Source organism: Chelonia mydas, chromosome 1 (genome assembly GCF_015237465.2).
Source record: "Chelonia mydas isolate rCheMyd1 chromosome 1, rCheMyd1.pri.v2, whole genome shotgun sequence".
Lineage (NCBI taxonomy): Eukaryota > Metazoa > Chordata > Testudines > Cheloniidae > Chelonia > Chelonia mydas.
The window spans coordinates 53,589,567-53,609,533 of NC_057849.1; the positions used below are offsets into that span (position 1 = coordinate 53,589,567).

The 19,967-nt window shown below is 40.9% G+C and overlaps 1 protein-coding gene across 1 annotated transcript in view; it reads left to right on the top strand.

The window, feature by feature from the left end:
• FREM2 (FRAS1 related extracellular matrix 2) overlaps nt 1-15,179 on the top strand; it is a 213,178-nt gene extending 197,999 nt beyond the window's left edge. The window contains exons 18-24 of the mRNA XM_037892762.2: nt 347-451; nt 1,654-1,781; nt 1,873-2,007; nt 5,253-5,379; nt 7,765-7,952; nt 8,905-9,051; nt 11,201-15,179. Coding sequence (XP_037748690.1) covers nt 347-451; nt 1,654-1,781; nt 1,873-2,007; nt 5,253-5,379; nt 7,765-7,952; nt 8,905-9,051; nt 11,201-11,713 — 1,343 coding nt within the window. The 3' untranslated portion in view covers nt 11,714-15,179. The remainder of the gene's footprint in view (nt 1-346; nt 452-1,653; nt 1,782-1,872; nt 2,008-5,252; nt 5,380-7,764; nt 7,953-8,904; nt 9,052-11,200) is intronic.
• Nucleotides 15,180-19,967: the final 4,788 nt, after the last annotated feature.

The window sequence follows — 19,967 nt, forward strand, 5'->3', positions numbered from 1 at the left end:
CATTTTGCACCTTCCTGCACCAGAAAGAGTGAAGCGGTGCTATGGTCTTCCCTCTGTCTAGATGAATGTTTGAGTGTGGGTATCAAGCCAAAATCCTTGCTGTTCCAGGGAGGCATGTTTTATACTTTGGAAGACTGTAGTACCACACGAAGCATGGGCCCTTCACATAAATTCTTACTTGACAGTCACCATGGGTAAATCCAGAGGATGTCAGCAGACTCCCTGCCAAATTGTTGACTGACTTGGCAATGTGAAATAAAAGGGTGCCAATGTTTCATCAGACCATGACTTATTTATGATCCATTTGCATCCTGAATAATCAGTGCTACTTGGCATCTGCTGGCAGGTTCTCTCTATCCAACCAGTATGCGCATCAGTGAAGAAGGGCGTTTGGTTGTCAACTTCAAGACTGAAGCCCGATTTCATGGTTTATTTGTGATGTCTCATCCTGGTAAGTCAATTCTGAGGTCTGATAATATCTCATAGTTGCAAGTTTTATACTGTTTATTATCTTATTCCTACTACTAAAATCTGGATCTTTTTAATGTGCTGCGCTCAGCAGCAGGGGCTTTATTCTATGGCAGTGGTTTTCAACCTTTTTTTCATTTGCAGACGCCTAAAAAATTTTGAATGCAGGTGCTGACCCCTTTGGAAAACTTAGGCATTGACTGTGGACCCCTAGGGGTCCATGGACCACAGGTTGAAGACCATTGCTCTACGCTCATAAATTCATAATGTGTAACGAATTTCAAATACATCATGCCACAACCATGGCTGGTGTAAATTGGGGTAGCTCCATTTATTTGAGCACAGCTATGTTGACTTATACCAGATGAGGATCTGACCATCATATCTACCTTTCCAAGAGTAGAAAAGAATGTGTGAACCATATCTTGCTGTTAATAAAATGCTCACTGGCATGTAATGATATCCGAGGCCTTGATCCTACAATCTGATCCATGCAGGTTGACCCTTGTGCCCCATTCACTTCAGTTAGACTAAATGCAGGAGTATGGTTCCAACTGCACAGATAGATTGTAGGACTGGGGCCTAAGTGTACTTCTGGACATGAATGCTGGAGATGAACAAGATTATCTGAATAAATTAAACTCTCCAAACAAGATCATATACAATAGTGCGTTGAAGAAAAAAAGCATCATTAATTATATTATTTTAGTTTAACCAAGTTTCATTAACCAAAAAAGCTCCTTCATAGCAATTCCACTCTTTCTTTACTTTTAAAATACATTTTGCGTTTTACATGCAGGGCAGAGCTGAAAAAGTTACAATGCAGTAGAAATTGTTTTACGTTCCCTGGGTTGGCATTCCAGGTTAAAAATAGGAGGGATTATAGATCTTTACCATTCCACTCTCCCTGTTTTGCCTTTCTGTTAAATTTAATCTTTATACAGCTTTGGTTGCATAGCCCCATAAGAGATTGTTTAACAGATGTTTGAACAAGAGTCAAGCAGGCTCAGCTGTGTTGACTATAATTGGTTTTGTTAATTTCAGTTAATAAAACCAGTGCACTGTAAATGTATTGGCATCAGCCATCATATTGTGGCTTCTGAATCGCTGAGAATGCTTTTCAAGTTCTGAGAATCTGCAGCTAGACATTTAAACTGACAAGCTTGTCTGATGACATCTTTCTAGCCTCCACTCTGAGCTCCATGGTTGTGTCAGCTGATCACCCAGGCCTGACATTTAGCCTCAGCCTTGTGCGGAGTGAACCAACGTACAACCAACCAGTACAGCAATGGAGCTTTGTTTCAGATTTTGCGGTAAAACCACAGCTTTCCCTTCCTTGGTTTGCTCTGTCCCGGTTCTGAAATATGTTAGTCAAGTGCCATGTCTCTCCTTTGCTTTTACCAGGTCCGAGACTATTCTGGGACATACACCGTGAAGCTGATAGCTTGTACCACGGTGCCTCACCAGGAGTACAGTGTACCAGTGATCTGTAATCCTAGAGAGCCAATCACATTTGACCTCGATATCCGATTCCAACAGGTACCATCAAGAAATTTTTTGCATGGTTTTTATTTCAATTCTAAAAATGTCTTTGGTAGTCATGAAGGATGCTGGATTGACAGTCCTGGAGGCTGGAGTCCTTTCCTTCTCCACAGAGCAGGTACAGAATGGGCAATGACAGTGCAAATTACTTGCGCTACCCCCACCAGGGTGACTCAGCCTTGACCTGGAGGGACTACTGAAGGAGTGAGAGTGTGTCACAGGGCTTGTCTTCACTACCGGGGTAAGCCAACCTAAGTTATGCTACTCCAGCTACGTGAATAACGTAGCTGGAGTCAACGTAGCTTAGGTCAACATATCCCAATGTCTTCACTGCACTGTGTCAACTGGAGACACTCTCCATCGACTTCCCTTACTCTTCTCAGAGAGCTGGAGTACCGGAGTCGACCAGAGAGCGCTCTGCCATCGATTTAGTGGGTCTTCATTAGACCCGCTAAATTGACACCTGCTGCATCGATTGCAGCAGCGTCAATCTCTCCGGTAGTGAAGACCAGCCCTTAGCCTCAAGACCCAGGTGATCTTTGGCCACTCTGCTGTGACAGCTAATAGAGTGTTAGTTGTTGCCAGTTTTGGTCGTGGCTTTTGTGGTGTATAACTATTCACTGGAGACTGGACTGAGATCCCAAAACTGTATCATCATCATGATAGGCACCAGTATAGGAACACAGATACATAGACAGATAATATTTAGCACTGATGCCTAAAATTTTTAAGTGGCTCTGCAAAGGTGGGTGAGCATTTTTATCCACATTTTACAGATGAAGAAACAAAAGGTGATGGTGAAGGGCCAGATTGTAATAACACCTTGTCCCAAGAATAGTCCCACTTAAGTCAATGAGTACAGGTATCACAGTGTGGGCTTCAGGGTTTGTCTACATGGCAACACAGTCTAGTCTACGGGAGTGTAAATTGTAGCGCGCTCTCACATATTGTGCTCTAACTGCCCCATGTAGACCCTCTACCTAGTGTGTGTTAACGAAGTCCTGTTTGAAATGGGACTACATCAACACGAACTAGATACTTCTGAGTTCGCACCAGCAGGGTCCCCATGGGACAGTTAGATCATAACATATGAGAGTGCTTTACAGTTCACACATGTAGACCAGTCTGTGGCACCATGTAGGCAAGCCCTAAGTCACTTGTCTCAAGGTCCAAGTGAATCAGAGGTGAAAATGGTAATAGAACTTGTCTCTTCTGACTCCCTGTCTAGTGCCCTATCTACTGGACTATACAACCTTGCCTGTGTGTTTTTTCAATTTTTTAAAATAGAATAATATGATGAATATTTTTATGTTGTCCCTCTTAGGAATTGTTTGCACCATGAATGAATGAGGGGCTCTTTTTAAAAGCAAGTGTCACGTGGGAAGGATGCTTATATTCTTGGTGTCTCCCATTCTAATACTTTGTTTTTACATTTCCTTCTTGAAGCTTTTTGTGTCCTTCTTTTTTTCTCTCCCTGGGAAAGCACTGTCCTCATGGTATTTCTACAAGACACAGTGTAACTTCATGGCTAGTGGCAACTCTGCTATCCAAAGCCCAGCCTCAGTATCTTGGGGACCAGGAAGAAAGAATCCTAGTACCCTTGTAAACGGCACCCTACTACCCAAGTAGGGAAAGGATTGTTTGCACAAAGCAGGAGATTTCTTCCTTTTTTTCCGTTCCCTACTCTTCCCTCTCTCACCTTTAAATGCCTTCTGCACACTTCCTTTAGGGAGGAATTGGGATCCATGCTGCACTGGGGTGTACAACCCATGCACAACCTCCCCAAATCCTTCCCCTTCTTTGTGCAGCAGAGATCACAGTGGCTTTCCTACAGGAGGTCCTCTGTACCCACTGATGTGACCTTTAGTGAATTCCCACAATGTTCTTCATCCATACACAAATCAGGCCATCTGCAGTGATGATAGTTAAATATTGGTGCGAATGTCAAAGATTAAAAGCAAGTAAGGTGATATTCCTTTCACCCCAGATAGTCTTTACATGTTATATTATTGAGAACCTTTGCTTAAAGTGTTTCCGTCATGAAAATAATTGTATGCTTAAAGTACGGCTGTAACAGCCACGAGTTAATCAGTGTGTGACAGTGAGACATTCATGTGAAATTGCAAAAAAATGGATAGACTTAAAAGAGGAAGTGTCAGGGATATATTCACAGCTATACACAGCTATATATAGTGTTAATGGGAACTGCATAACTATATCTTATATAAGATTCAGTTATACACTTCCCTTTAATGCTACTATAAATTGCCTGGCTAAATTCCAGTGCTACTAGCTGAAAATACACTTCCAGTTTCTTATTCATTAGACATTTACTCTCTCTAAAAGAAAAGTTTGATTCAGCCACTTTTGATTTTCTTTCACATGCTTGTGAAAACAAGCTGGAACCCAGCTGTGTGAATGAGGCATTTGAATTTTGAATCTCTAGGACTTTAGATCCTGTAGCCTGAATCCATGCATTAAAACTGAAAAATTCCAAACAAATCGGATAGGAACTTCTTCTATAAACAGTGTTGTTAGGTTTCATCTCCATGGAGAGTAGCAGTTGATAAGGAGAGCCTCAGTTGTACATTTTCAATTGCCAAACCCTGCTGCTTTGATATTTTGGAGTCTGTTCTGTGGAAAAGTGATTTCAAGAGGAATGAGTAGGTCAGCTGCATAACTTCTAGTGATAGTTTCTAATGGTATTTTTACGACTCACCCCATCAGCCTCACAGAAGAGCAAGTGAGAAGGTTGTTCGTTTACCGTTTGGAAAAAAAATAGAATTCTCTCTTTTGTTAGTGATTCTTTAATAGCTCTTGTTTATTTATCTTTTTAAAAACAAAACCTGTGCAACCTCCAAACTGTAGGTATCCTTGTTCTCCTATTACTATTGCTCTGGTCTTCTGCCACCCCCCTCCATTGTATTCTATGCCACCTGTCACGTCTTGACCATATTTAGATTGTAAGCTCTGGGAATGTCTTCAGTTTTGTGTTTGTAGAGTGCACAGCCTCATGGGGCCCCAATACTGATTGAACTGACCCTGGGTATTACTGTAATACGCATAATTAAAATTGATTTGTATCAAGTATATAAAGGCAAACATAGTAGACCCTAATTTTAATATTAATTAAGAAATGAATAGTGTAAATAACTGACTTTTCACGGTAAATATGTTCATATAGGTGAATACACAGACCAGATTATTGCCCGCATGTTGAAGAACTTTATGCTGTATTTTAGGTCAGCGACCCAGTGGCTGCTGAGTTCAGCCTGAATACCCAGATGTTCCTCCTCTCGAAGAAGACTCTCTGGTTATCTGATGGCTCGATGGGATTTGGGCAGGAGAGCGATGTTGCTTTCACAGAAGGTAAAATGGTACATAGATGATGGCTAATTTATGTGACTTCCTTTTACTGTGTTTCGCTCTATCAGCATTTTCTTTCAATCAGAACAAACTACCACCACGTGGTCTTTCTGCTTTTGCCAAGCCTAAATTGGAATTGATCATATTCTGGTCTCCGTTCAGGGTTAGACCTGTTCAGCTCATTGCTCACTTCTCAGAGCAGCAATAATAAAAATAGCAGTTTCATATCCTAAGTACTTTACAAACATTGCTGATCCTCTAACAACATCCCTAAAAGGTAACAACATCCCTGTATCCCTCCCACCTCTGTGGTCCACTCCAGGAGCGCCCAGACAAGTATCTTGTCTCCAGTCGTCACCTATCTCTGGGCACAAACCCTTGTCCTCCTCCTTCTGACAGGGAAGTTTTAAGGCTGCTCAGTTCCCTGCCTTACACTGGGATATCCCCAGCAAGCCAGTCTGTATAATGGCCAGCTCCTGTGGTTTGGCTACAAACAATGTATTGCCAGCAGTTACAAGTTACCACACGGTTCTGTCTAAGCAAACATGTTTATTCTTAAGACAAAAGTATTACAGAGAAACCATATAAAAACCATAAGCATATTTAAACACCCACTAAATATACCAGGAGTCACCAGTCAGTCTTGTGGGGCCATAGGAGGCTAAAGTCTTTCCAACTCTTCCTCATGGGTTGAGACCCCCCCTTGGATAGAAGGTCCTGTCCAATTGCTGGATCAGAAAGAGAAGGCCCCAAGTCCATCTAAATTCAGCCTTTTTATGCCAGAAGCCCTTTCTATGTCTGTTGGTCTCTGGAAAACCTAGTTTGAAGCAGTATATGCAAGCTTCTCCAGGGAGTGGTACCTCTCTAGAGGTGTTCACAACCTAAGTGATTCACCTTAATGACCACCCATTGTTTTTGATTCCTGGAGGAGCTGAGGTAACCCTTCCCCATGGCACTACATACAATCCCTGGCCCAGAGTCATACACAGAGTTAATACAATATGGTCCCCCGAAGATAGTGCATGGGATGCCAATATCTGGCACGTAGATCCTCTTTGTACAGATGGGGAAAACAAGGCAGATTAATTGATTTGTCCTCTCAAAGGAAATCAAAGTCAAAACTGAGATTAGATCCCAGGAATTCCTGCTTTCAGGGTCTAAGCTCACACCCCAAGGAGGGGAAGCCAGATCCAGCGAATAGAGCTCTGGACTGGGACTCAGGAGACCAGGGTTCTATCCATGTCTCTGCCACTGATCTGCTGTGTACCCTTGGCAAATCACCCAGCCTGTGTCTGTCTTGGCTATTTAGAATGTAAGCTGTTCAGGATAAGGACTGTCTCTTACTATGTGGTTGTACAGTACCTGGCATAATGGGACGTAAGTCTCTGTCAAAACCTTTAGGTGCTTCTGTAATACACATAATAAATAACAAGCCATATATTTCTCTCAAGACAAATTCACATTGTCCTATTCACTCTGATGTTTGTGTTACTCTTGGCCATGGACTACCATGGTCTGCTACTGGCAGTGCTCTTTTGTTGCATATTTTTTGACAACCCACAAGTCTTTTATGGGTTTAGCAAGCAAAACCTGCCTTAAATTTTGGCAGGCAGCAGAAAGTCTTAAAAACTCCATATGTCTCTCTTCAGTTTTGGCAAAGTTAGGTGTGAACAGATTTAATCAAGTGTTAAGAGGCCAGAGTTGGGGAAAAAAACCCACTCTGGAGATAGAGGAATGATTTCCCATAGAGCAGATGTCATTTTCACTGTGCCAAGTACTGCCCATCTGACTAAGTATTTGCAAGTTCTTACGCCCTATGGCCAAGGTCCTGCTGACATAGAAGAAGGTATCTTGCTATTCCAAACACATTTTTAGAAGACAAAAGGCTGCAGTCCACGATGGGATGGGGGGAGGACAAAAGTGGCTCTGTAGACCTTCACTCCTTGTGAATTATGGGTCCAGCAGCACCCAACTCAATTTTTGAGCCGCCCTAGTGACTGCTTTAAGTTATAGCAGCCTTGAATGGCCACTTATGGGCTACTCTGCCGGCCCAGAATAGATGGAGCACAGTGCATTCTAGCCATGCCTCTTCCTGCCCCTCAGGCAAACCCCTAAGCAGGAAGGTGTTGTAGGGCTACACCAGCCATGGAGTGCAACCCATTCCCTACTGCCAGCGAGATTCCTGGTGGGAAAATCCAGCTGGGTTCCGGGTCATTTATGTTGCTAGAGCAGCGTAAAGGGACTGGAGCACAACACAGAATTGAGGCCAATTTGTTAAAAGGAGCATGCTTGTTGTACATGTGTCTGGCCACCCTCAGCTCATCTGACGTTCCTGGATACTTGCTTTACAGAACAATATATTGTATTTGAAACAATGATTGTTTCCAGGTGATATTATATATGGTCGTGTGATGGTGGATCCAGTACAGAACCTGGGTGATTCCTTTTACTGTAGCATTGAGAAGGTTTTCCTGTGCACCGGAGCGGATGGATATGTACCCAAGTATAGTCCACCAAAGGCAGAATATGGCTGTCTCGCTGATTCTCCATCCCTCTTATATAGATTTAAGATTGTGGTAAGTGTTCTGCGTTTAATCAAAAGCATGTGTAATTTTTTTTCCAGATTTTCAACACCATTTGATGTTTTGAGCCTCCTGCAAGCAAGGGTCTCTTAAGAACATACCTAGCAGCTTCCTTCAAGTTTTTGACTTCAGTTCTAGGCTAGTGCAGCTTGGTTAGGGCATAATATTGTTATCCAGGACCTTCATGGGCTGGTTACAACCGGGATAGTCCCGCCAGGGACTCTCATCACTTGTAGCATATCTTACAGTGTGACTTGTCAAGATAACAGTATGACATGTTGCTTGTATAGTCTCATATGTTTAAGCTTGGAAGGATTAGATTTTTATCAGTAAAAGTTGGTGAACAGTGATTTCACTATACACACACAAACCACAAGCATACTTCCATTGATAATAATTAAAGTTTATAGATGGGCAAAGTAAGCAAAATGCTGCTTGAGAACTTATTAGAGTTTGATTTAAGGATATTTACTTTATGTATTTTGACATGTGATGTTGACCATTTGGGTTTAAAGCTTTAACTTTTTGAATCTCAACATCTACTGTCATTAAATGATTGTCTGATGCCAATATTGTCTGACCTGCCCCATAATTTCCCACACCTGTGAAAATTTAAATAAATAATTTTAAAAATGCTTAAAAATAAACATCTATATTTTCCATCAGAATTATTTAAAAAAGCATGGAAATCTGCCAAGCCTACATATATTATATGGTTCAAAACAGGAAAACCCACACAAGAAGTGCTAGTCAGATGTAATCACAATGTCACTGAAGAGCACTTTTTCGCCTTAGGAATGCACCAGATAACGTAAAATAGTATGTGGTGATTATGTTCCTGGGAAAGTTGCATTTCCATGTAAATATAAAAACCTCTTTCTTTGCAGAAGTGAATGTGCGAATGTACAATGTACAAACAGAATTATTTTTCCCTTTCACCATTTAGGACAAAGCTCAGCCAGAGACACAAGCCACAAGCTTTGGAAATGTGCTTTTTAATGCAAGACTAGCCATAGATGATCCTGAGGCAATTCCTTTAGTCAAGCAACCTGGCTCGGATGGATTTAAAGTAGACTCAACACCACTGTTTCAGGTGAGCAGTCTATGGGTCAACCTCAAGAATACTGTTCTAAGAATCTCAAATAGAGTCAGGCATCATATAAGGAAATACTTGCTTATAAGAATAATGAACTTGAGGGTGTGTACACTGGAATAAGGACACCAACACTGGTGTGAATCTGGAGTCACTCCATTTGAAGTCAGTGAATTTGCACAGGTGTAAACCAGTATAAGTGAAAGCAGGGCCCAGAATATTCATGGAGATTGAACCAATCCCCTGCAGCTCTCTGTCTTATTTTTGTGGGATTTCCCCTTGTTTTTTGTCCTTTCCAGTTTCTTGAGGCTACAGCCCAGGTCATTAGTGTACCAAGCTGTCGTACATACCTACACTGCAAAGTTTAAAATTGTTTGTAAATGATGATAAAGTGACCTGCTTTTGACTCCAGTCCTGGATTGGGAGGTAGAAAGGTAGGGGTGGGGGAAATCTAGAGAGGAAAAGTTCAGGATGAGTGATGATAAGGAGAACAGTGAACTAGGATTGGCATGGAGCTGTGCTAACTGCTCTTGGAATTGACGTCTCAGAGAGAGATGAAGTGGGGGAACTTGGAAGGGGCACACAGGGCAGGGGAACTCTTATCCCAGTAAACTTTAAGGGCTTGATGCAGCTCCTATTGAAGTCAATGGAAAGATTCCCACTGACTTCAACAGGAGTTGGTTAAGGCCTTAAATGCACCTCATAAGACTTTTCAGAGCAGGGCTCTTCTCCTCTGGACTTTATACACCAACCCAACATAAATGTTTTCATGGTCAGTAAAAAAAAAAAAAAAAAAAAAAAAAACTGGCAAAATCAAACAAATGCTTCCTGAGTTAAGGGTGAAAGTACGTTTCAGCAAAGTCCAGCTAACGAAAGTTACCAAAACAGTATCACTTTCTGTACAACCGTTCTACACCGTCCAAAGCACAAAACCTCTAGAACGTCTAGAAGTGAGCAGGTAAGGGACCAACTACTTCCTCAATGCCATATCTTTCATTCATGCTCAGCCTCTTGATTTATGCAGCCCATACAAATTTTACTTTTCCCCTGTAACATTTGCAAAAACAGATGTGAAGGTCAAAATAACCAAGTAGAAGAAACAATAGGGAGTCCTTACTCTGACTATTGAACATTTTAAGCGCATGTGGAGTCCCATTAAAACCAGTGGGATTGTTTGAATGAGTAACTGCTCACCCATGTGAGTAAGGGTTTCACAATTTGGCGCATAGAGATCGTAAAATCCCATTTGCTATTTAAGGGTTCTGTTTCCAGTAGTAATCTAGTCATTTGTTCTGCCCTCTTAGACTGACAACAGAATGAGAGTGGCAAGAGACAATGGTAGGTAGGTATACAGAAGGCAATGGGGGGATAAAAGTAAATTATAGGAAGGTAATGCCGACATGGCGGTAAACATAGTTTATTAAAACTAGATATGGACTAGCCATGAAATGCCCTAGAGAGACAAGATGGATGAGGTAGTGTCTTTTATTAGACCGACTTCTGTTGGTGAAAGAGACGAGTTTTCAAACTACACGAGCTCTTCTTCAGGTCTGAAAAGACTTGTCTCTTTCACCAACAGAAGTTGGTTCAATAAAAGTTCACCCACCTTGTCTCTCTAATATCCTGGGACCAACATGGCTACAACAACGCTGCGAATATGAAATGGCCTATTCATTGCGTGCCCTCTTTTTGATGAGCTGGTGCAAATACAAGGCCAGACTGTGGCTCACCTCTGGTTGGGCATGCATAGTGGGCAGAATGTGCAATGATTCTTTCTCTTATGGAGTACAGCCAAAGCTGTAGTCCTTGCACAAGGACTCTGTGAGGCCAATGACACAAGGTCACCAATAAAGGCCAGGGAGGAGATGGCCCATGCTCCTCCATCTGCACCAGGCAGCAATGGAGGCTGGCTATGGAGGGACTCGGGCTCCACACCCTCTGTGTAGTGGATGGCATGATTGCCGATTCCTGCTGGGGTGCTGGGCAGATTGACATGTGGCATATTCTTTCTGAGCATGGCTTCAGGAGTGCAGTCCGGGCATTTCAGGATCAGATGATGAAACAGCTTGCAATTTACTTCTCAGTTTGTATTGGTGTTTAACCACATCATCGAGGTGGGAAATGTTGAACAAAATGTTGTGTTTTCTAGGTGTCTTTGGGTAGAGAATGGTACGTACATACAATCTACACTGTGAGATCAAAAGAAAGTGCCAACCGAGGTATTGGCAAAAGAAGTGTGGAGTACCAATATCACTCTCTGGTCAGTGGTGGGAATCCAGGAACTTCAATGCAGATACGTCAGAAGAGAGGGGTCAAAGAAGCTCCAGAGCTTGCTAAAGAAATTGGCATAGAAAACAGCAGAGGAACTAACATTCAGCACATAGCTTTGGACCGCACCAACAAGAAACAGATCCCACAAAGAGAAGTTACAGTCAATGGAATTCTCCCCAGGGAGCTGAATAACAGAAACCCAGAGGTCAACATAATCACGATCATTGGTGGAGCTGCTGCCGTTTTACTTGCCATTGGTTTAATTGCAATTATTATTTTGTTTTTCAAGCATAAACAGAGCTCAGAGAAGAAAGAAGTCACAAAGGGTTCAGGGAGCAGTGAGCCGATGATGCCACCACATAATTACACTACTGACAGCTCTGAGGTTTGATTCCAAGACCATGGGATTTGAACCTGTCTCCAGAGTGCCTTAAAGATAAACTTGAACTGCTCCTTGTTAGCAGAAGGTCACCATTATGCGTGGAAATGAAAAAGATCGTATGGCTCTAACTGTACTTGAAAATACTGATTTGAGCTCTTGCTACCATTCTCAGACATAAAGGAAGAATCCAACCCAAACCTCCTTTTTTGCACAGTAGGCAACCCTGATGTCCGTACATCATGCGCTAACGTTAAGCTGCAGTGAAAGAAACTGCATCGCAAGGGAGTGATTTTTTGTTTTGTTTTTGTGTTTTCTGTCGATTAAAAAGAGAAGAAATTATCCAAAGGTGCTAGTGGGCCCCTCTCGGCAATACAAAAGGAAGTCTCTTATTACTATACTCTTGTCTACTTGGGAGGTGCAATGCTGACACTCTCTGAATGTTTCTCACAAAGAACTTCCTTGTTGTTGTTAGTCTGTAGAGTGTGAAAACCCCCTGGCCTGATTCATCCCAGTTAGAAGTCCTTTGGCTTCAGTTAAGTTACCCCACTGATGAATTGTATCCCTTGCATTTAACTGACATTTCTTCCAAAGACAATTAGATTAGTCACAACAGAGTTATAAGCAGGCACATATGCCAGGATACATTACACATTCTTCACTGGGAACTCACAATCAGCTATTTGTTCTGACTTTTTTTTCTTGTTCTGTTTTTTTCCTTATTTAAGTTTATATAAAGCCAAAGAATATGATAATGTCCAAAAGGAAGCTTGATTTTTACAAACGCTGGACAGTTGTGTCCTCTTACGCTTATAATGGATTATAAAAGTATTTGTACAGTATTGTATTTGTCGGTGCACATCCAATGGTGGGAAATGCATGAGTTGGTAACATTGCAGAGTCTAGAGGAAGGATAGTGTTAGATTCAAAATGCAGAAGACAAGGTTCTGTCCGAACTGAGGCTATGAATTGTGATGTAGAATTCAGTGCTTACTAGGCAGTTACCACATTACAAGTGGCAACAATGGGAAGAAAATACAAACATTTTATGGGAGCAAGTCGTATTTATTAAGTTGATGCATAATCATTGTGCCTCTTGAGAAACATGCTGTTTTATGAGTAACTTTACTTTTGAAAGAATAATTTTGGTTTTCTCTGTCTTTTTGGTTAAGGTAACATGACAGCAGCATGATCTGCAGAAGACTGGATTAGTGGTGTTTCATTACAGTGTTTATCCAGTTAGGGCCTGATCCACCCAAAAGGTGTCTCTGCAGCTGCTGGCCCACAGAAGCTCTGTCATCTCCACAGTCTTGGGCAGTTGTCCTTGCTCTGAGCGAGTCTGACCCCTCTCTCACACTCTCATAAAGCAGGAGTAATTCCATTGCAGTCAGTGGAGTTCAACCAGTGTCAGATCAGAATCAGGCTCTTTATGCCGTTTCTAGAACATCCTCTTTCTCTACTATAGAATCACAGAGGGACTCATTCTGGTCTCTTTTACTCTGGAGTTACACTGATGTGAGTCCAGTGACTTCAGAGGAGTTACTCTAGATTTGCACCAGTGACTGAGATCAGAAGCTAACCCACTGATTCCTTATGGGTTTATCCTAATGGGCTGTATGATCTAAAGACATTTTCAGCGCTCTCAGGGTATGTCTACACTGCAGTTAGAGACTCGCAGCTGGCCCGTGCCCAGCTTTCTCAGGCTCGCAGGACTCAGGCTAAAAGGCAGTTTAATCCCAGGTCAGCTGGCATGGGCCAGCCATGAGCATCTACTTGCAGTGTAGACTTACCCTGGGAGCCACACTCTACCTTTCTCCTGTTTAAATCAGCCAGAAAGCATACTGGCCTTCAAATGTTACCAAACATTTTTGGCCTGAAAGAGTTATTTACAGAAGCCCAGAAGGTACCCCAGGTATTATAACTTTCTCCCACTAAGTTCACCATTGATTTGCTGTATGTCTCTAATGATGTTTGTGTTTTTGAGACCCATGTTATAACTCATGCCAGATGTATGAAAGATTTAACTGGCAGATATTTTTTGCTTTTACCTCAAATTCAGAAGTAGATAAGTAGCAACAACAATCTAGGGCCAAATATGCCTTTGTGTCTCCATACCAAGCCCACTGAGATCAATGGGAGTAATGCACAGCCAAATGCAGAATTTGTCCCCTAGGTTCTACATGTACAGAGAAGAAGCAATACATGACTCTATAGTAAAATGGAACATATGTAAATAATAGCACACAACAATATTTATAATAGGCCTGTTTTCTACAAGCAGAGAAGTAATTTAAAAAAAAGTTATAATAAAAACAGAAATTAGGCATTTATCACTAGAGCTATGTTTCTGCTTTTGAATGTTAACAAATAAGAATGCCATTTGGTAACATTGATACAAGATCTTCTTGTTATTCCTTTTATGAAGTCAATCCAGGACCCATATATTTTACAAGCCAAATACTGAGGCTGTTAGGCAGTGTAGTAATTACTTTAAACAAGCCCAACACAATTACTAATTACTCGGAGGACTGTGTAAGTGTACAATAAAAAGCAGCATAGCACCCTTAGGGTACTGGACCGGTAACTGAGCAGTTATCCAAATTCAGTTTATTTAAAATCTTTGCTTTGTTGGGGATTAAAGTCTCTAGTGTTCTGGATTTTAAAAAAAACAAAACAAAACGCTATATAAAACAATATAGAATCAAAGCTGCTGATTAAAAAAAGGGGGGCGGGGAATGAAACACTGAAAAGATAGATAAGTATCAATGAGACGCATGAGGTGAGATCCTGAAATCCTCTCTTACAAAACACCCATTGGTTTCAGTAAGGTCTGCCAGATTTGTGCCATAATTAACAAATTGGATTTCTTAGAATTCAGCGGGTTATAAATACATCTGTAACAGAATGCCTTTGTATTATGGCTTCAGAATCTCAGTTTTCACCACGATCATTTGAGGCCTATTGACATTTGCCCTTCTGCTTAAAAAGGGGCTTTGTGTATAGTGATTTGAATAAGTGTCTCAATCCCAGTTACTGTGCACAGATACATTTATATTTATCTATGCACTCAATGAATTAACTGTATATATTTAACCTATTTGCAGATTTTTGTACTGAGCCTACTTTCCCAGGGAGAGCTTATACTACCAGCAATAACCAGCATTGTTAGGACTTTTATATAGTAATTACTGTATTGTAATTTGTTGTTTGGATGCATATAGATTTTGTTACACTGTCAAAATGATTTGCACCCATATTTATTTGAAACAACTTGTTTGTTTATGGCTGTTGTATTTGGCATTTATATCAGGAAAAAAATAAAGCTACTTCCCCTTTTGGTTATTAATCAAGTATTTATATGTATCAGATTATTGAGAATGGCCAGTAATACACTACAGGGGTAAATACTGTAATTTATAATTCAGACAGTCAAGCACAAATTTACCATAGTCTGGAATAAACCTCTTTTTTTTTTCATTCTTCTTGTGATTGTTTCCCAATATAAAATGATTAGTGCAAGTTTTGTTTGCTTTTTAATTTAAGAACTATAGTTTCATTCCTGGGCCACAAGTGGAATGGCCAATAAAAAATGGATGTTTCATATCTACTGTTACAGATTCAGAAGATCAGAAGTGCCTAGACAGAGGGATAGACAGAAGTACCACACACACTAGGGACCAATATATTTTTACTGCAATCACTAAAATAGTGACCGCAAAGGGGTAGTCTGAAAAATGACATCACAATGTCAGATCATTTGTGCTGGTCAGTGCAGCAACCTTCCATCCACTAAAAATATGACTTTTAGAGCCGTGATCCTTGAAGGAGGTACAGCACTGCAAGATGGCAGAAGTCATCAGTTCAGAGTGAGGAGATGGAAAACAGATACCCCATGTCAAGGTTCCTTCCCCACTCTGAACTCTAGGGTACAGATGTGGGGACCTGCATGAAAACCTCCTAAGCTTATTTTTACCAGCTCAGGTTAAAACTTCCCCAAGGTACAAACTATTTTCCTTTTTCCCTTGGACTTTATTGCTGCCACCACCAAGCGTCTAACAGATATATAACTGGGAAAGAGCCCGCTTGGAAACGTCTTTCCCCCCCAAAATCCTCCCCAAACCGTACACCCCCCTTTCCTGGGGAAGGCTTGATAAAAATCCTCACCAATTTGCATAGGTGAACACAGACCCAAACGCTTGGATCTTAAGAACAATGAAAAAACAATCAGGTTCTTAAAAGAAGAATTTTAATAGAAGAAAAAGTAAAAGAATCACCTTACAGGGTAATCAGATTCAAAACATAGAGAATCCCCCCTTAAGTTACAAAAAGACCCAAAAACAGGAATATCCATTCCATTCAGCACAGCTATTTTCTCAGCCATTTAAACAAAACAGAATCTAACGCATATCTAGCTAGATTACTTACTAAGTTCTAAGACTCCATTCCTGTTCTGTTCCCAGCAAAAGCATCACACAGACAGACAGAGCCTTTGTTTCTCCCCCCCTCCAGCTTTGAAAGTATCTTGTCTCCTCATTGGTCATTTTGGTCAGGTGTCAGCGAGGTAATCCTGGCTTCTTAACCCTTTACAGGTGAAAGGGTTTTTCCTCTGGCCAGGAGAGATTTTAAAGGGGTTTACCCTTCCCTTTATATTTATGACACCCCACCTACACAATGATCTCTGAAATATGCTTGGGTTTAATTCCCCTCTTTTCCCGTGGCAGATTAAGAGAAATCTCAGTTTGGAAAGGGTCACATTGTGGATAAATATACAAACATTGCCAGATTCAGGCCCTTCGTAGGTTTGATTTGTTACCCAGCTTTGTGCTATCAGGGATTCCTGTATTTTACGAAGACACAGGCAGCAGTGGGCAGTTTTCACAAAACCATCACTCCATATCTGATGTCTCAGTCCTTGTTTTCCAAGGAAACCTGCACAACATATTCAAAATATGAGCCTGGGAGCTTAAATTCATAACTTTTCTAGACACTGAAAATCATGGACTCAATAAAGACACTGGATTTATGGCTTATTACAACATGTGTAACCCCCTAATCCTTCTTTGTTCTATGACTTCAGAGGTGTTAGCTGCTCGCTAAACCTTGGTCTTTTGCAACACGTGTTAACTCTGTATGCTAAACCATCTGTTCTATCTTGTATTTAGCTGTGACACTCTGAATACCTTTCCCAGACCTCAAGAAGAGCTCTGTGTGAGCTCAAAAGCTTGTCTCTTTTACCAACAGAAGTTGGCCCGATAAAAGATATTACCCCACCTTCCTTTTCTATCTATACCTTTAGGCAGAAAAACTCTCTGGATTTAGCCTCTACATCGGATACTTAAACTGGGAAAGCAGGTCTGCAATCACTTTTTAATTGATACTCTTCCTTTGGGGTTTGGATCTCTTGCTAATTACCCAGAGAGTTGATCCATCCAGGTAATCATCTTGAATCACCACTCCTAGATAAGTATCTGTTCTTTGATTCACATGGGTAATGAATGGATGAGTTAAGAGATTTTTGAACCACACTTTTTGGTCCATTACATGAGTGAGTCTTCAAGAATGCATCATTTTTTTTTCTAGCTGTTTGATGATTGTCACTTGCACTTTAAAGGTACTGGATCTTAATACATAGAATCATAGGACTGGAAGGGACCTCAAGAGGTCATCTAGTCCAGTCCCCTGCACTCCTGGCAGGACTAAGTATTATCTAGACCATCCCTGACAGGTGTTTGTCTAACCTGCTCTTAAAAATCTCCAATGATGGAGATTCCACAACCTCCCTAGGTAATTTATTCGAGTACTTAACCACCCTGACAGGAAGTTTTTCCTAAACCACCCTTGCTGCAGTTTAAGCCCATTGCTTCTTGTCCTATCCTCAGAGGTTAAGAAGAACAATTTTTCTCCCTCCTCCTTGTAGGGAACCTTTTATGTATTTGAAAATTGTTATCATGTCCCCTCTCAGTCTTCTCTTTTCCAGACTAAACAAACCCAGTTTTTTCAATCTTCCCTCATAGGTCATGTTTTCTAGACCTTTAATCATTTTTGTTGCCTTTCTCTGGACTTTCTCCAATTTGTCCATATCTTTCCTGAAATGTAGCGCCCAGAACTGGACACAATACTGAAGTTGAAGCCTAATCAGTGCGGAATACAGCTGAAGAATTACTTCTCGTGTTTTGCTTACAACACTCCTGCTAATACATCCCAGAATGATGGTCACTTTTTTTTTGCACTATTGTAACACTGTTGACTCATATTTAGCTTGTGATCTATTATGACCCCCAGATCCATTTCTGCAGTACTCCTTCCTAGGCAGCGATTTCTCATTTTGTATGTGTGCAACTGATTGTTCTTTCCTAAGTAGAGTACTTTGCATTTGTCCTTATTGAATTTCATCCTGTTTAGTCAGAGCATTTCTCCAGTTTGTCCAGATCATTTTGAATTTTAATCCTATCCTCCAAAGCACTTGCAACCCCTCCCAGCTTGGTATTGTCCGCAAACTTTATAAATGTACTCTCTATACTATTATCTAAATCACTGATGAAGATATTGAATAGAACTGAACTGATCCCTGTGGGACCCAACTCGTTATGTCCTTCCAGCATGACTGTGAACCACTGAAGACTAGTCTCTGGGAATGGTTATCCAACCAGTTTTGCACCCACCTTATAGTAGCTCCATCTAGGTTGCATTTCCCTAGTTTGTTTATGAGAAGGTCATACGAGACAGTATCAAAAACCTTACTAAAGTCAAGATATACCACGTCTACGATTTCCCTCCTATACACAAGGCTTGTTACCCTGTCAAAGAAAGCTATCAGGTTGGTTTGACACAAAGTGTTCTTGACAAATCCAAGCTGTTACTTATCATTTTATCTTCTAGATGTTTGCAAATTGCTTAATTATTTGCTCCATTATCTTACCGGGTACAGAAGTTAAACTGACTGGTCTGCAATTCCCCAGGTTGTCCTTATTCACCTTTTCATAGATTGACACTAGACTTGCCCTTTTCCAGTCTTCTGGAATCTCTCCCATCTTCCATGACTTTTTAAAGATAATCACTAATAGCGCAGATATCTTCTCAGTCAGCTCCTTGAGTATTCTAGGATGCATTTCATCAGCCCCTGGTGACTTGAAGACATCTAACTTGTCTATGTAATTTTTAACTTGTTTTTCTCCTATTTTAGCCTCTGATCCTTCTTCATTTTCACTGACATTCACTATGGTTAGATGTCCAATCACCACCAACCTTCTTGGTGAAAACTGAAGCAAAGAAGTCATTAAGAACCTCTGTCATTTTCACATTTTATGTTATTATTTTTCCCCCTTCTTTGAGTAACGGGCCTACTCTGTCCTTGATTTTCCTCTTGCTTCTAATGTATTTGTAGAATGTTTTCATGTTACCCTTTATGTCTCTAGCTAGTTTGATCTCGTTTTGTGCCTTGGCCTTTCTGATTTTGTCCCTACATACTTGTGTTATTTGTTTATATTCAGCCTTTGTAATTTGACCTAGCTTCCACTTTTTGTAGGACTCTTTTTTTTAAGATCTCTGAAGATCTCCTGATTAAGCCAGGGTGGTCTCTTGCCATACTACCTATCTTTCCTATGCAGTGAGGTAGTTTGCTCTGGTGCCCTTAATAATGTCTCTTTGGAAAAACTGCAAACTGTCTTCAATTGTTTTTCTCTTTGGACTTTCTTCCCATGGGATCTTACCTACCAACTCCCTGAGTTTGCTAAAGTCTGCCTTCTTGAAATCCATTGTCTTTATTTTGCTGTTCTTCCTCCTACCATTCCTTAGAATCATGAACTATCATTTCATGATCACTTTCACCCAAGCTGCCTTCCACTTTCAAAGTCTCAACCAGTTTCTCCCTATTTTTCAAAATCAAATCTAGAACAGCCTGTCCTGCAGTTGCTTTCTCTACCTTCTGAAATAAAAAATTGTCTCCAATACATTCCAAGAACTTGCTGGATAATCTGTGCCTTGCTGTGTTGTTTTCCCACAAGATGTCTGAGTAATTGAAGTCCCCCATCACCACCAAGTCCTATGTTTTGGATGATTTTGTTAGTTTAAAAAAAGCCTCTTCCACCTCTTCTTCCTGGTTAGGTGGTCTGTAGTAGACCCCTACCATGACATCATCCTTGTTTTTTACCCCTTTTGTCATTACCCAGAGACTTTTGACAAGTCTGTCTCCTATTTCCATCTCAATCTCAGTCCAAGTGTACACATTTTAATATATAAAGCAACACCTCCTCCCTTTTTTCCTTGC